At 45.5% G+C, this 18,495-nt stretch overlaps 1 protein-coding gene across 1 annotated transcript in view; it reads left to right on the forward strand.

Annotated features, from left to right (window-relative positions):
- Positions 1-18,495, forward strand: part of rev3l (REV3 like, DNA directed polymerase zeta catalytic subunit) — a 223,002-nt gene that overhangs the window by 128,525 nt on the left and 75,982 nt on the right. Inside the window, exons 10-12 of the mRNA XM_055631707.1 lie at positions 977-1,102; positions 2,731-2,977; positions 12,088-12,221. Coding sequence (XP_055487682.1) covers positions 977-1,102; positions 2,731-2,977; positions 12,088-12,221 — 507 coding nt within the window. The remainder of the gene's footprint in view (positions 1-976; positions 1,103-2,730; positions 2,978-12,087; positions 12,222-18,495) is intronic.

An 18,495-nucleotide genomic window follows, 5' to 3' on the forward strand; every position in this document is an offset into this window, starting at 1 on the left:
GGAACGCCCTCCCCGCTCCGAGACGGCCCGCCACAGCATCAGCTCCGGGCTGCTGCCCCAGCTCTTATTGAAACCTATAAGATTATTAAGGGCTTGGGCATGCTAGAGGCAGGAAACATGTTCCCGATGTTGGGGGAGTCCAGAACCAGGGGCCACAGTTTAAGAATAAGGGGCAAGCCATTTAGAGGAAACACTTTTTCTCACAGAGAGTGGTGAGTCCACAGAGGGCAGTGGAGGCCACTTCACTGGATTAATTCAAGAGAGAGTTGGATAGGGCTAAAGCAATCAAGGGATATAGGGGGAAAAGCAGGAACAAGGTACTGATTCTGGATGATCCCCCAGGCCATAAGATTATTGAACAATCAACAAAACCGAGGCTAGAACTTTTTAAATATCGACACTTTTTAAAAACTTTTTATATATATTTATTTTACAGAACCATGCACATGAGGCATTTTTATGGATGCACCTAGAACTTTTAACTATTACCTGATTTTGGAGAGTAAAATGCAACAAAATTTTGTTCAAGGTGCACTGTGTCTAGGTGTATATCTGAATGACAATAAAGTTTCATTCATTCATTCATTCATTCATACAATCATACATTCATTCATCAGCCATGATCATATCAAATGGCGGTGCAGGCTCGAAGGGCTGAATTGGCTACTCCTGCACCTATTTTCTCTGTTTCTATATTTAAGACTTCTGGGTTATGCACATGGATACGGAGGGATATGGGTAATGTGTAGGTAGATAAGACTCGGTCTTGGCATCATGTTCGGCACAGCCATTTTGGGCCAGAGGGCCTGTTCTATATTCTAAGTAATGCAAGTTAAAATCTTCAGCACGAGAGTGACTTGAAATCAAAGGAATTGATTTATTGGACGTCTTTTCATAAGTTGCACCTTTGTGCTTTGGCATTTCAAAATAAATATTGAATGTCTTCCCACTTCCACCTTCATCCCCTCAATTGAAGGAGTGAGCCAAGGAGACGCAGAGACTGAAGAAGCCATCGTTGATGAAGAAACTATTCTAAATATAATGGACAACAGCCAGACATTCCACCCCTCCTCGCAGAGGTTGATTCAGAATCCAATTCTCAGTGAGTATGTAAGGTTCAACATTTATTTTATATCACTGAAGTTATTTGAAGGTAGATACAAAATGCTGGAGAAACGTAGCGGGTGGGGCAGTGGGTGAGGCAGCATCTATGGGGAGAAGGAATAGGCGACGTATCGGGTCGAGGCCCTTGGGTCTCGACCCGAAACGTCGCCTATTCCTTCTCTCCATAGATGCTGCCTCACCCGCTGAGTTTCTCCAGCATTTTGTATCTACCTTCGATTTTACCAGCATCTGCAGTTCCTTCTTCCCAATGTTCCCAATGTTGGGCGAGTCCAGAACCAGGGACCACCGTCTTAGAATAAAGGGGAGGTCATTTAAGACTGAGGTGAGAAAAAACTTTTTCACCCTGAGAGTTGTGAATTTGTGGAATTCCCTGCCACAGAGGGCAGTGGAGGCCAAATCACTGGATGGGTTTAAGAGAGAGTTAGATAGAGCTCTCGGGGCTAGTGGAGCCAAGGGATATGGGGAGAAGGCAGGCACGGGTTATTGATAGGGGATAATCAGCCATGATCACAATGAATGACGGTGCTGGCTCGAAGGGCCGAATGGCCTCCTCCTGCACCTATTTTCAATGTTTCTTAAACAGTGAAGTTATTTGCACAGGTACATGTTTAGGAAAGGTCGAGAGGGATATGGGATAAACAATGGGACCAGCTAAGATGGGGCATGTTGGTCGGAATGGCCATGTTAGGCTGAAGTGTCTGTGTGACTCTATCTGACAAAATTGGGTGCTGTTATGCCAATCGGTTTAATTCAACACCCACCAGTTAATTTCGATGAGAGTCCTAGACTGAATGTCTATATAAAGAGACATTGTGCTATGGAGGAAATTCGACAGGATGTTGCCAGATATTTTAAGAATAAGGAGTAAGCCATTTAGTACTGATTGGAGATCAGCCATGATCACATTGAAAGAATGAGAAGAACTTTTCTCACAGAGAGTGGTGAGTCTGCGGAATTCTCTGCCTCGGAGGGCGGTGGAGGCCGGTTCTCTGGATGCTTTCAAGAGAGAGCTAGATAGGGCTCTTCAAAATAGCAGTCAGGGGATATGGGGAGCGGGCAGGAACGAGGTACTGATTGTGGACGATCAACCATGGCGGTGCAGGCTCAAAGGGACGAATGGCCTACTCCTGCACCTAATTTCTATGTTTCTATGTTTCTAAAGGCGGTGCTGACTTGAAGGGCCGAATGGCCTACTCCTGCACCTATTGCCTATTGTCTTGGATCACCAAAGTCATGGTAGGCTACGGACCAGGTGTTGGCACAAAGTGCCAAGTGTTATTGTGAAGGGGGTGGTTTAGAAAGTGGGATCACAGAACTAGTGTGAATGGGTAGAGTTGCCTGTTGGAGTTACTCAGCAGGACCAGGCAGCATCTCTGGAGAGCAGGGATGGGTGAAGTTTTGGGTCAAGACCTTTCTTCGGTGTGAACGGGTGAACGATAGTTAGCGTGGACTCGGTGGGCCCAATGGCCTGTTTCCATATGGTATTTTCAGATTTAAAGATAAATAAAGTGCATTGTGTGAGAATTGGACTGCTGCACCATCAGTATTGTATTTATATTTGTTGCTTCCATCCAAACTCATCTTCAACGTTGGTTATTCCAATAGATGCCAGTCAGGACCAGGCAATGGTTCACCTGTTAGCTGGGCTGGAGGACGATGAGTATGGCATTGCCAGAGCCCAGTTTGTGCCGGGTAAGTCGTCACAGCCGCAATCCTCAGGAAACCACAGCTGCCAGCAGAACAGCGACGACGAAGAAAATGAACCGGAAGTTCAGAAAGAAGAGTTGGAACTGAGTTTAATCATGTCTCAGCGGTGGGATGGCGATCTTCTGGATAGTGTTAGGAAAATGAGGTATGGAATTTCATGACATGGAGCATTGGGCACACGTGGTACGTTCTGTGAATAGCAAAGACAGACACAAAGTGCCGGAGTAACTCGGCGGGTCAGGAAGCATCTCTGGAGAAGAGGATGGGTCGGGAACCTTCTTCAAGAGTTCAGTTACATTTATTGTCACATGCACCAATTGGTACAGTGCGATTTGAGTTACCGTACAGTCATATGAATAAAAAATAACATAATACACGATAGAATTTAACATGAACATCCCCACACAGCAGAATCGACGTTTCCCACTGTGAGGGAAGTTCAGCCATCTTCCTCTTTGCTCACCCTTGGTCGAGGCCTTCTGGGCCCTCTGCATCAGGCCCCCTCTCGCCGGGATGATCGGAGTTCCGGCGTCGAAACGTAGAACACTTCTTCAGACTGCAACCATCAACGCCACCCATCCTTTTTCTCGCGAAATGCTGCATGACCCACAAGTTACTCTAGCACTCTGGGCCAGGCTTTGGTATTAACCAGCATGTGGAACGCTTTGTTTCCACCAGAACCTTCTGTGATTTGATTTCACTGGTGCTTTTTTTTGTCACATGTGCACAGTGATATTTTTTTTTTTGCATACAGTTCAGTAATTAAGTATTTCATGTTTATCATTGTTTTATTACTTGAGTTGTTCATGACATGTGGAAGACCTTGCTACCAAGGCCAACGTTTATCATCCATTCCTAAATCCCCCTGAACACAGTTTCTGGAGTGGCCTGTTGTCTCACTTGGTGGATTTTTCCGGCAGCTGCCGGCGTCATATCAGGGTCGCCAAAAGATTTTGAACATTTCAAAATCCAACGGCAACCAAAAAAAGTTGCGACACTTGAAACATAGAAAATATGTGCAGGAGGAGGCCATTCGGCCCTTCGAGCCTGCACCGCCATTCAATGTGATCATGGCTGATCATACAATTTTGAAAAAACACTGCACATCAATACGTCATTATGCCGTAAATTTTTTGGTGGCCTAATACGTCAGTCAATGTTGCTGGCAGTCGCCGAAAAAATGGCCAAATGGGACGGGCCCTTAAAGGCCAGGCCTGGCAAGGGCAGCAGGTTCCTTTCCCTATAATAATGTTATGTTATGTTATGTTATCAAACACAAAGGATTTTCGCAATATCCTTATGAAAGATCAGTGAGACATTAATTCTGTTTCTTTCTCTTTAGATGCTTCTGGACCCTGTTGAGTATTTTCCTGCATATTTTTGTTTTTATTTCAGATTTCCAGCACATGCAGTGGATTTTTGTTCCCTAGTCACTGTTACTTATACAAGCATCCATTCAAAATTAGTTGGAAGCTGCCGTGGGAGGATATGAAGTTTACTTTCAAGTTCAAATGTATTTGTCACATGCACCATAAGGTGCAGTGAAACGTAATTGACCATGCAAAGTTACAATTTAAAAAGGACACAATACACAACATCATTCAACACAGACATCCACCACAGCAGTCTTCACTGTGGTGGAAGGCAATACAGTTCACACACAGTCCTCCTCCTCCTCCCTTGTCCACCCGTGGTCGTGGCCCTGACCCTCCGTAGTCGCCACTATGGACCGCCTGATGTTCAAGCCCTCTGGTCGTGATGGTCGGAACGCCGACGTCGGGACGGGTTGAGCACACCCGCGGCCCGGAGTCCCGAATCGGCCACCTCCTTACTAGAGACCGCGGCTTCCTGATGTTGTAGGCCGCAGCATATGAATAGCTGACCTGTGCTGGACCTTGTCAAAGCATGTCTGGATTAAGGCCTGTCCCACTGTACGAGGTAATTCAAGTTCTCCCGAGTTTCCCATGATTCGAACTGGGAGAATTACGGTAATAGCCGTTCGTAGGTACTCGGGGCTCTCGTGGACATTTTTCACAGTGCTGAAAAAATGTCACGAGTTACCGCGTTTCCCGAGTACCTGCCGTTAGCATTACGAGCCGCCACGAGACATCCACGAGCTCCAACATAGCCGCTACGTACATTCTACGTACTTACCACGAGTTTGATTGTTTTTAAACTCGGGAGAGCTCTTGAATTACCTCGTACAATGGGACAGGCCCTTTACCCTCGTGGCGAACAGTTCATTTAACCATCCCCTTTTCCTTGTTTCAATATTCAGATTGCTTTCTCACCATAACTGTTCAGATTTTCCCTTTCCATTTTCCCATTAACCCAAATCTCTTTCCACTCCGTTCCCTCATCCTTTAGACGCCTCCGCCCTTCCCTGTCTCTCATTCCGTGCTCTCAACTGATCCTCGTTCATGAATTTTAGGACAAGAAAATGTCATGTTAAAATTAAAGTTACTCCACGTGTGGGATTAGTTGCAAATCAAAGTAATACTTAACGTAACAGGTTTCTCCCAAAAAGCCATAGATGCTAGCTCACTTTTACATAAAAGTATCTCTTTTTGCTGTATGTGTATCAAAAGATAAGTGAGCCAATACACCTAGTCGGCCCAATCCGACCTCTCTGTCCTGGGTCTCCTCCATTGCCAGAGTGAGCAACACTGGAAATTGGAGGAACAGCACCTCATATATCCGCCTGGGTTGCTTGCGTCCAGATGGCATGAACGTTGAATTCTCCCAGTTTTGCCAGCCCTTGCTGTCTCCTCCCCTTCCTTAACCCTCGAGCTGTCTCCTCCCATCCCCCTGCCCTCGGGCTCCTCCTCCTCCCTTTTTTCTTCCTTCTCCCCCCCACCCCCCATCAGTCTGAGGAAGGGTTTCGGCCCGAAACGTTGCCTATTTATTTGCTCCATAGATGCTGCTGCACCCGCTGAGTTTCTCCAGCATTTTTGTGTACCTTCGATCTTCCAGCATCTGCAGTTCCTTCTTGAACACACCTAGTCGGTGTTAATTTGTCGAGTCGAGAGACATGAGTTCCTATTTTTCTGGTCAGTTGCCTATTCCTTGCACCCATTCCTACAGTATTTAATACTGTAAATAGACAATAGGTGCAGGAGTAGGCCGTTCGGCCCTTCGAGCCAGCGCCACCATTCACTGTGATCATGGCTGATCATCCCCAATCAGTACCCCGTTCCTGCCTTTTCCCCATATTCACTGACTCCGCTATCTTTAAGAGCTCTATCCAACTCTCTCTTGAAAGCATCCAGATAATTGGCCTCCACTGCCTTCTGAGGCAGAGAATTCCACAGATTCACAACCCTCTGTGTGAAAAAGTTTTTCCTCATCTCCATTCTAAATGGCTTACCTCTTATTCTTAAACTGTGGCCCCTGGCTCTGGACTCCTCCAACATCGGGAACGTGTTTCCTGCGCCTAGCGTGTCCAAACCCTTAATAATATTATATGTTTCAATAAGATTCCCTCTCATCCTTCTAAATTCCAGAGTATATGAGCCCAGCCGCTCCATTCAATCAACATATGACAGTCCCGCCATCCCGGGAATTAACCTTGTGAACCTACGCTGCACTCCCTCAAAAGCAAGAATGTCCTTCCTCAAATTGGGAGACCAAAACTGCATACAATACTCCAGGTGTGGTCTCACTAGGACCCTGTACAACTGCAGAAGGACCTCTTTGCTCCTATACTCAACTCCTCTTGTTATGAAGGTCAACATGCCATTTGCTTTCTTCACTGCCTGCTGTTCCTGCATGCTTACTTTCAGTGACTGATGAACAAGGACCCCCCAGATCCCGTTGTACTTCCCCTTTCCCAACTTGAGACCATTTAGATATTAATCTGCCTTCCTGTTTTTGCCACCAAAGTGGATAACCTCACATTTATACACATGAAACTGCATCTGCCATGCATCTGCCCACTCACCCAACCTGTCCAAGTCACCCTGCATCCTCATAGCATCCTCCTCACAGTTCACACTGCCACCCAGCTTTGTGTCATTGCAAATTTGCTAATGTTACTTTGAATCCCTTCATCTAAATCATTAATGTATATGGTAAATAGCTGTGGTCCCAGCACCGAGCCTTGCAGTACCCCACTAGTCACTGCTTGCCATTCTGAAAGGGACCCGTTAATCCCTACTCTTTGTTTCCTGTCTGCCAACCAATTTTCTATCCATGTCAGCACTCTACCCCCAATACCATGTGCTCTAATTTTGCCCACTAATCTCCTATGTGGGACCTTATCAAACGCTTTCTGAAAGTCCAGGTACACTACATCCACTGGCTCTCCTTTGTCCATTTTCCTAGTTACATCCTCAAAAAATTCCAGAAGATTAGTCAAGCACGATTTCCCCTTCGTAAATCCATGCTGACTCGGACCGATCCTGTTACTGCTATCCAAATGTGCCGCTATTTCATCTTTTATAATTGACTCCAGCATCTTCCCCACCACCGATGTCAGGCTAACTGGTCTATAATTCCTTGTTTTCTCTCTCCCGCTTTTCTTAAAAAGTGGGATAACATTAGCTACCTTCCAATCCACAGGAACTGATCCTGAGTCTATAGAACATTGGAAAATTATCACCAATGTATCCACGATTTCTAGAGCCACTTCCCTTAAGTACCCTGGGATGCAGACCATCAGGCCCTGGGGACTTATCAGCCTTCAGTCCCATCAATCTATCCAACACCATTTCCTGCGTAATGTGAATATCCTTCAGTTCCTCTGTCACCCCAGATTCTCTGGCCACTAGTACATCAGGGTCCTCCTTAGTGAAGACGGATCCAAAGTACCTGTTCAACTAATTTGCCATTTCTTTGTTCCACATAATAAATTCACCTGTTTCAGTCTTCAAGGGTCCAACTTTGGTCTTAACTAATTTTTTCCTCTTCACATACCTAAAGAAGCTTTTACTATCCTCCTTTATATTCTTGGCTAGCTTACCTCTCCGTACCTCATCTTTTCTCCCTGTATTGCCTTTTTAGTTTTCTGTTGCTCTTTGAAGTTTCCCTATACTCTAGCTTCCCGCTCATCTTTACTAGGTTATATTTCTTCTCTTTTATTTTTAGGCTGTCCTTGACTTCCTTTGTCAGCCACGGTCACCCTTTACCCCCCTTGGAATCTTTCTTCCTCTTTGGAATGAACTGATCCTGCACCTTCTGTATTATTCCCAGAAATACCTGCCATTGTTGTTCCACTGAAGGTGTCTTTCCAGTCAACTTTGACCAGCTCCTCCCTCATGGCTCCATAGTCCCCTTTATCAATTGTAACACTGATACCTCCGATTTACCCTTCTCCCTCTCAAATTATAGATTAAAACTTATCATGTTATGGTCACTACCCCCTAATGGCTCCTTTGCCTCAAGTTCCCTTATCAAATCCGGTTCATTACACAACACTAAATCCAGAATTGCCTTCTCCCTGGTCGGCTCCAATACAAGCTGCTCTAAGAATCCATCACGGAGGCACTCCACAAACTCCCTTTCTTGGGGTCCAGTACCAACCTGATTTTCCCAATCTACCTGCATGTTGAAATCTCCCATAACCACCGTAGCATTACCTTTGCAACCTGCCAATTTTAACTCTTGATTCAACTTGCACCCTATATCTAGGCTACTGTTTAGGTTTTTACTTTTTTCGTCTTCACTTACCTAAAGATGCTTTTACTATCCTGCTTTATATTCTAGGCTAGCTTACCTTCGTACCTCATCTTTTCTCCCCGTATTGCCTTTTTAGTTATCTTCTGTTGCTCTTCAAAAGTTTCCCAATCCTCTGGCTTCCCACTCATCTTTGCTATGTTATACTTCTTCTCTTTTATTTTTATAATGTCCCTGATTTCCCCTTGTCAGCCAGGGATGCTAGGAATAGGCAACTGATCAGAAAAATAGGAACATACGTCTCTCAGCTCCTCAAATGTTGTTTAAGATGTTCATCCAACAGGTTCCGGCCAGAAATGTCACCTAATTTTCTCCAGAGTTGCTGCCTGACCCGCTGAGTTACTCCAGCACTCTGTGTTTATCCATCCCACATCCTTCCCTAAGCATATCAGCTGATATTTCATGTGATTCCTTGCTTTTAAAATAAACTAGATCAAGTGGGACCCGTTGGGTCCTTGTCACACGTAAGGGCTGGTCCCGAAGGCAATATTCCACCACTCGTCGGCGTGCCTGACGGATTCCCGTTGTGACGAGAGTCACGGCAACCCTCCCCATGTGTGCCTCGCCCTCCATCTTCCTACCCCTATTCTCCATTTCCCATTCATCCTCCCTCTTCTTTCAGACAGACAAACAAGTTGAGAGTTTTAGTAATATATACTAGACTAAGTGGGACCCGTTGGGTTCCAGTCACACGGGAGGCCTGGTTCCCCCCCCCAACGCAACCCCTTTCCCAACGCAATATTCCACCACTCACCCGTTCCCCTAATACAACCTGTTCCCCCAACGCGATATTCCACCACTCACCCATAGCCCTCAACTGCGCAGGTGCGGTTCATTTCCCCTCATCCCCCAGCACTCCCTCCCCACCTCTTCATCCTCCATCTTCTTTCCTCATCCTCATCTTTTTCACACAGAGAGTGGTGAATCTGTGGAATTCTCTGCCACAGAAGGTAGTTGAGGCCAGTTCATTGGCTATATCTAAAAGGGAGTTAGATGTGGCCCTTGTGGCTAAAGGGATCATGGGGTATGGAGAGAAGGCAGGGATGGGATACTGAGTTGGATGATCAGCCATGATCATATCGAATTGCGGTGCAGGCTCGAAGGGCCGAATGGCCTAGCACCTGTTTTCTATGTTTCTATGTTTCCCCTCTTCTTCCCCTCCACAATCCTGCCCTCACCTCACCCTCCCTCTCCTTTCCCCTACCCTCAGTCACTCCCTCCCTCCCTCCACAATGCCCTCTTGACTTAATTGTGAGGTGGAAGCTGATGTATTTTATTTTATGTAAATGAGATCCCATTGTGATGTCATTGTGGGGTGGATCACTGCTGATGTGCAGTTTATGTAAATGAGATCCCATTGTGAAGTCATAGCGGCTAACTGCCACTGCAAGTTCAAGTGATTTTTCTCAAACTGGATTTTGTAAAGTTTAAAATGTGAATAACTTGTAAAATATATCATCAATCTGAATGAAACTTGATACACCACATCACAGGCCAATTGTGAGTAATTTCAGGATCACATGGACAGACGCACACAATGACAGACGTACAGAATCACAGACATAGAAACAAACAAGATGAGAGTGAGAGAGAGATTGAGTGAGAGAGAGATTGAGAGATTAATTAATTGCCTTTCAATTCAGATAAAGTTCATCTGCCAAACCACCTAACATACATTTTCAATTTCTTTTGTTTGAGAAGGAACTGCAGTTGCTGGAAAATCGAAGGTAGACAAAACTGCTGGACAAACTCAGCGGGTGAGACAGCATCTTTGGAGCGAAGGAAATAGGCGACGTTTCGCATCGAGACCCTTCTTCAGACTGATGTAAGGGTGAGGGGCGGAAGAAGAAAGGAGGAGGCGGACACAGTGGGCTGAGGGAGAGCTGAGAAGGGGAGGGGAAAGAGGGAGAGAGCAAGGACTACCTGAAATTAGAGGTCAATGTTGATACCGCTGGGGTGTAAAGTGCCCAAGCGAAATATGAGGTGCTGCTCCTACACTTGTCGCTTTACCTCCCCCCTTGACTCCATTCAAGGACCCAAGCAGTCTTTCCAGGTGCGACAGAGGTTCACCTGTATCTCCTCCAACATCATCTATTGCATCCGCTGCTCTAGGTGTCAGCTGCTCTACATCGGTGAGACCAAGCGTAGGCTTGGCGATCGCTTTGCCCAACACCTCCGCTCGGTTCGCAATAACCAACCTGATCTCCCGGTGGCTCAGCACTTCAACTCCCTCTCCTATACCGAATCTGACCTTTCTGTCCTGGGCCTCCTCCATGGCCAGAGTGAGTCCCACCGCAAATTGGAGGAGCAGCACCTCATATTTCACTTGGGCACTTTACACCCCAGCGGTATGAACATTGACTTCTCTAATTTCAGGTAGTTCCGGCTTTCTCCTCCCCTTCTCAGCTCTCCCTCAGCCCAATGTCTCCGCCTCTTCCTTTCTTTTTCTCGCCCCCCCCCACACACTCGCACATCAGTCTGACGAAGGGTCTCGACCCAAAAAGTTGCTTATTTCCTTCGCTCCATAGATGCTGCCTCACCCGCTGAGTTTCTCCAGCATTTTTGTCTACCTCCTCTTTTCAATTTCCTTCTTTGTTTTATGATCATTAAATGTATTTCTTTGTAGATCTTTGCCATCTTTGTACATTTTTGAATTTCTTTAACCATTTGCTCGAAGGCCGTGGATGCCATTCCTTCTGCCTGAGCTAAATAATTGCTTCTTGCACTCTTCGTCCTGCCCCACAGTAGAGTCCCTGTTCCATTAATTTTCCACTGTTGCCTTGATCAAGTCATGCAGAAGGGTGTAACGCATCCAATAATTCTTCTCACATCCTGTTGCTGTAAGAAAATTCTAGAAAACCATAACAAAAACAATATACATTAGACAATAGGTGCAGGAGTAGGCCATTCGGCCCTTCGAGCCATTCAATATGATCATGGCAGATCATCCCCAATCAGTACCCTGTTCCTGCCTTCTCCCCATATCCCCTGACTCCGCTATTTTTAAGTGCCCTATCTAGCTCTCTCTTGAAAGCATCCAGAGAACCGGCCTCCACCGCCCTCTGAGGCAGAGAATTCCACAGACTCACCACTCTCTGTGAGAAAAAGTGTTTCCTCGTTTCCGTTCTAAATGGCATGCTCCTTATTCTTAAACTGTGGCCCCTGGTTCTGGACTCCCCCAACATCGGGAACATGTTTCCTGCCTGTAGCGTGTCCAAACCCTTAATAATCTTATATGTTTCAATGAGATTCCCTCTCCTTCTAAACTCCAGAGTGTACAAGCCCAGCCGCTCCATTCTCTCAGCATATGACAGTCCCGCCATCCCGGGAATTAACCTTGTAAACCTACGCTGCACTCCCTCAATAGCAAGACCTACAGAACGTAACAGAACGTGATCAGTTTTTACTCTGATAAGGGTTGAGACTAAGTTTACATTTATTTTTCTGGTTTGACTATGGTCTCCACGGTAAGTGGGCCATAAGTATAGCATGCTTTCCAATCTTGCCGAACACTGCTAGTGTTGAAAGATGTTTGAAGCTTATGAATATTTATGCAGAGTGATTGCATAACAAATCTTTCAGATTTTCAGAAAAGAATGCAAGTGACTGCTCGTCAGAGGAAGATAATGCGTTCTCTGATGGTCAGATAGGAAATGGGAACATGATGGCTAATCTTTCTATTCCTCAGCTTGATGGAGCAGCAGATGAGAACACTGGTAAGTGACTTTCTTGGCTGTGTTGTTACCCCTTGAGTATTGAAGAAGCCTTGCCTGACACAAAGTTCATTTAATCTTTTGGCTATTCATTCATTGGGCTACGCGATACCATCTACACTAACGTACATTTTCTGCCACAGCAGACCAATTCACCGGATGTATTCATGAGAGAGTTAGATACAGCTCTTAGGGTTAAATGAATCGAGGGATATGAGGGAGAAGGCAGGAACGGGGTACTGATATTTGGATGATCCCATACAACGCCAGAGACCCCGATTCAATCCTCACCTTGGGTGCTGTCTGTACAGAGTTTGTATGTTTTCCTCCGGCTCCTCTGGTTTCCTCCCAACACTCCAAAGATGAGTGGGTTTGTAGGTTAATTTAGCATTCATAGCAAAAGGATTTGAGTATAGGAGCAGGGAGGTTCTACTGCAGTTGTACAGGGTCTTGGTGAGACCACACCTGGAGTATTGTGTACAGTTTTGGTCTCCAAATCTGAGGAAAGACATTCTTGCCATAGAGGGAGTACAGAGAAGGTTCGCCAGACTGATTCCTGGGTTGTGAGGACTTTCATATGAAGAAAGACTGGATAGACTCGGCTTGTACTCGCTAGAATTTAGAAGATTGAGGGGGGATCTTATAGAAACTTACAAAATCTTAAGGTTTTGGACAGGCTAGATGCAGGAAGATTGTTCCCGATGTTGGGGAAGTCCAGAACAAGGGGTCACAGTTTAAGGATAAGGAGGAAATCCTTTAGGACCGAGATGAGAAAAACATTTTTCACACAGAGAGTGATGAATCTCTGGAATTCTCTGCCACAGAAGGTAGTTGGGGCCACACAGTTCATTGGCTATATTTAAGAGGGAGTTAGATGTGGCCCTTGTGGCTAAAGGGATCAGGGGGTATGGAGAGAAGGCAGGTACAGGATACTGAGTTGGATGATCAGCCATGATCATATTAAATGGCGGTGCAGGCTCGAAGGGCCGAATGGCCTACTCCTGCACCTATTTTCTATGTTTCTAATTGACATATGTAAATTGTCCCGAGTGCGAAGGATTGCTAATGATGATTGCTGATTGATGCAGACTACATGGGCCGAAGGACCTGTTTCCAAGCTGTATCACTAGTCTAAAGTATGTACATAGAACAGAACAGCACAAGAACAGGACTTTCAGCGCACAATGTCTGTGCTGAACATGATGCCAAGACCAACTCTTATCTACCTGCAAGTGATCTATATCCCTCCACGCCTATCTAAAAGTGTCTTAAACACTACTATTGTATCTACATATCCTATGTGGAAAAGAAATTTCAATCTCGAGTCCTAAGTGCACTCCAACTTGCTAACCTTCACAGATCCAAGATCCTGATCGTTGGCTAATTTTCAAAAGTTACAGTATCTTGTTTTAAAGTAAAAATGTTCAGAATTTGTTGCGACGGTGGCCTCGACAGTTGCAACTGCAGTGTCACCAGTGTCTTCATTGGTAATTTAGTATCTCAGACTGGTGTCTCAACACGGTGGTGCAGCGGGTAGAGTTGCTGCCTGACAGCGAATGCAGCGCAGGAGACCCGGGCTCGATCCCCACTACAGGTGCTGTCTGTACGGAGTTTGTACGTTCTCCCTGTGACCTGCGTGGGTTTTCTCCGGGATCTTCGGTTTCTTCCCACACTCTAAAGACGTACAGGTTTGTATGTTAATTGGCTTGGTAAATGTACAAATTGTCCCTAGTGGGTGTAGGATGGTGTAAATGTGCAGGGATCGCTGGTCGGCGTGGACCTAGTCAGCCGAAGTGCCTGTTTCCGCGCTGTATCTCAAAACTAAACTAAGCTAAGGATTGAGATAGCTATTTATCAAGATCCTCGTTCTAATTTTACCAACTCCTGAATTCTCATTTTCCTGTTCTTGTCTCTCCCTTTGACTGCCTTTCTTCTCAATGTTTCATCAAAGACAACTTTGGCAATGATTTTTGTGTTGAATTTTAGTTTAGAGATACAGAAACAAAACAGGCTCTTTGGCCCACTGAGTCCATGCCACCTATTGATCACCTATTCACACTAGTTCCATGTTCTTCCACTTTGTCATCCACGTCCTACGCACTGGGGGCAATTTCAGAGGCCAGTTAACCTCTGCACAAACCTGCACGTCATTGGGATGTGGGAGGAAATCCACATGGTCACAGGGAGAACGTGCAAACTCCACACACATAGCACCCGTAGTCAAGACCGAACTCTGGTCTCTGGCGCTGTAAGGCAGCAGCTCCATCAACTGCACCACTTTTACGTGGTGTGTGTATATATCATAACCAACTGTGGAAACTGGAGCACCCGGAGGAAACCCGCGCTGTCAAAGGGGGAACATGCAAACTCCACACAGACAACACCCATAGTCAGGATTGAACCCAGGTCTTATTGAGACATATAAGATTATTAAGGGTTTGGACATGCTAGAGGCAGGAAACATGTTCCCGATGTTGGGGGAGTCCAGAACCAGGGGCCTCAGTTTAAGAATAAGGAGTAAGCCATTTAGAATGGAGACAAGGAAACACTTTTTCTCACAGAGAGTTGTGAGTCTGTGGAATTCTCTGCCTCAGAGGCAGTGGAGGCCGGTTCTCTGGATGCTTTCAAGAGAGAGCTAGATAGGGCTCTTAAAGATAGGGGAGTCAGGGGATATGGGGAGAAGGCAGGAACGGGGTACTGATTGTTGATGATCAGCCATGATCACATTGAATGGTGGTGCTGGCTCGAAGGGCCGAATGGCCTCCTCCTGCACCTATTGTCTATTGTCTCCAGCGCTGTGAGGCAGCAGCTGTGCCAATATGCCACCCTTTTCTTACTAGTGTATTACTCCTGTCATTTGTTTGTTTTAAGCAGTGCATTCTGATAAATGCCTTTCTAGTGGTACTGAAGTCTATTCACAAATCATCTTGTTCGCTTTTGTTTTTTAAAACCAGTTAGCTTTGTTCAAGTTGAGATGCATCCGATTGTTTATTATAACTGTCGTCCAAATTAAATACATTTGTTAGAGCTGTCTTTTAATGTTCCACTGTTGCCAGTAATAAATTTAAAAGTCATAAGTTCTTCCAACTTCCTCTACATTGGAGAAACTGGGTGACCGAATATCTCCAATCAATCTGTAAAGATGACCCTTCCAGTCACCTATCACTTGAATTCTGTATCCGTGCCCCCTGTATTCTGCCTTCAACCTCATATATTGCTTCAGTGATATCCAACGTGAAACTGGAAGAACAACAACCTCGCCATCCATTGCAGATCTTGGGACTTTGTACGGAATTTAACAATTTTATTTCACTCTCTCCACAGATGTGACTGTGTCTGTCTCTGATTACCAGCTTTTAAAGAATTGTTACCTCAAATTTTTGTTTGCACCCTATCAAAGGCCCTCCCCTCTATTTCCGCCATTCCGTCTCTCCCTGCAACTTGCGTTCTCCACTATCCAGTCTGTTGAAGAGTACTTGACTTGGAGCGTCAACTTATTTTTCTTTCACCCCGATGCTACACAACCTACAAAGTACTTCCAGCTTTTCTATCTTGCCTTGGCTATCTGACGTCTGCAGCTTATTTGTTCAACGTCCAGTGCCCTCCATAATGTTTGGGACTAAAAGCCCTGTCCCACGGTACGAGTTCATTCCAAGAGCTCTCCCGAGTTTAAAAAAAAATCAAACTGGTGGTAAGCACGGAGAATGCACGTAGCGGGTACGTCGGAGCTTGGGGAAGTCTCTTAGCGGCTCGTAACGGTAACGGCAGGTACTCGGGAACACTCGCTACGGCAGGTAAGCTCGGGAAGACTGGTGAAGATTTTTCAACATGTTTAAAAATGTCCACGAGAGCCCCGAGTACCGACGAGTGGCCATTACCGTAAATCTTCAAGTTCGAATCAGGGCAAACTCGGGAGAACTCTTGGAATGAACTCGTACCGTGGGACAGGGGTTTAAGATCCATCATTTATGTATTTGCCTCTGTACTACACAATTTGAGATTTGTAATGGAGAAAAATCACATGTGGTTAAAGTGCACATTGTCTGATTTTAATAAAGGCCATGTTATACATTTTAGTTTCACCATGTAGACATTACAGCCATTACAAATCTCAAATTGTGGAGTACAGAGGCAAATAAATAAATGACGGGTCTTTGTCCCTAACGTTGTGGAGGGCACTGTAACTGAGGTTGTGTTACACTTTAAGTATGGAGCTCACCTGCAACAGTGTTTCGAGCAGCAGTTGTGGAAAACTGAAGCGCAGTTCTCGTGTGTTTTTTAAATTTCTGCTGTAGCTCTACATCTCTTGGGACCTTGGTGGGAATTGTAAGTGTACTTGGCAAACTGTGTAGTCACACAGCGTGGAAACAGCCCCTTCGACCCAACTTGCCCACGCCGAACACATGTCCCATCTGGACTAGTCCCACCTGCCTGCGTTTGGCACATCTCCCTCTAAACCTTTCCTATCCATGTACCTGTCCAAATGTCTGTTAAAAGTTGTAATAGTACCTGCCGTGCACTGCACTGCAATATAGTTTGCCTCTATGCAGGGTCTTACTAAGTTATCTAAAGGCAATTTTCCTTGCAGAACTTTGCCTTGACAAACAACCTTGATGAAATAGCAATAACCAACCTGATCTCCCGGTGGCTCAGCACTTCAACTCCCCCTCCCATTCCCAATCTGACCTCTCTGTTCTGGGCCTCCTCCATGGCCAGAGTGAGGACCACCGAAAATTGGAGGAGCAGCACCTCATATTTTGCTTGGGTAGTTTACACCCCAGCGGTATGAATTCTCCAATTTCAGGTAGTCCCTCCTTCCTCCCTCTTTCCCCTCCACTTTCCAGCTCTCCCACAGCCCACTGTGTCTGCCTCTTCCTTTCTTCTTCCCGTCCCTCCCCCCACCTCCACATCAGTCTGAAGAAGGGTCTCGACCCGAATAGTCACCTATTCCCCCACTCCATAGATGCTGCCTCGCCCGCTGAGTTTCTCCAGCATTTCTGTCTACCTTCGATGAAATAGTCGTTCATTTTCTCTCAACAAGATTTGGAAGTGCATTTGGTAGAAATGGAAGTGGGCAAATAGCATTGATGCAAGGAAAGCTGGAAGACACGGAGGCTTTTTATTGAGTCTTAGTTTTGCAGCACCTAAACAGGCCCTAGTGCGGATCACGCTGACTACCAAATACTCGTCTACATAATTCTATTTACTAACACTTGATCCATAAATATCAATGCCTTGGCAATTCTAGTGCTCGCAGACAGGTTTGTAGGTTAACTGGCTTTGGTAAAGATTGTAAATTGTCCCTAGTGTGCAGGATAACAATAGTGTACAGGATGATCGCTGGTCAGGGCGGACTCGGTGGGCCAAAGGGCCTGTTTTGGTGTTGTATCTATAAACTAAATGAAAGAAAGGATGGACACCACCAACTTAGCCACTGACTGTATGATTGTTGAGAATTATTTTTTTGGGATTCCATGAATAGCCACCGCCATTTAGTTGCTGCCGATTCCCCAGTCACTTAACGTCACTATGGTATCGGCCTCACCACCATCCCTTTCAGCGTGTCACCCTCTGTAAATAAAAATCCTGCCCCGCGCCTCATCTGTAAACTTTGTCCCTTTCACCTTAAAGCTGTGCCCTCTAGTCTTTGACACTTCCATCCCGGGGAATAAAGTTATGACTGTCTGCCATATATATGTCTCTTATAATTGTTTACACTTCTATCAGGTTTCCCCCTCAACCTCTGGCGTTCCAGAGAAAACAGTCCAAGTCTGTCAAACCTCTTCTTGTAGCTAATACCTTCTAACCCAAGCAGAATTCTTGTAAACCTCTCCCACACTTTCTAAAGCATCCATATCCTTCTTGTAACGAAGTGAACTAAATTCCTACAAAGCAACATCATGACCTCTGGACTCTTATACTCAATGCTCTGACTGATGGAGGCAAACATGTCACATGCCGCCTTTATCACTCCATCTATTTATGTTGTCACTTTCAGGGAGCTACGGGCTTGGGCCCCAAGATCCATCTGTACATCAATGGTTTTAAGTGTCTTGCTGTTAACAGTAGATTTTCCTCTTGCATTTCATCTCCCAAAGTGCCAATGCCTGACTTTCACGAAACGCCTTCAAGCTCCGGGGATATGCAAGTGAAATTGGGATCCTACACTTCCATACCAGTTTAATCAATCATTAATTTCCTGACCTGTTTTTACATTTTGTTTTAATTTTAAGATGTTGAACGTCTCTAGTCTGAAGAGGGGTCTCGACCTGAAACG

Source organism: Leucoraja erinacea, unplaced genomic scaffold (genome assembly GCF_028641065.1).
Source record: "Leucoraja erinacea ecotype New England unplaced genomic scaffold, Leri_hhj_1 Leri_87S, whole genome shotgun sequence".
Lineage (NCBI taxonomy): Eukaryota > Metazoa > Chordata > Chondrichthyes > Rajiformes > Rajidae > Leucoraja > Leucoraja erinaceus.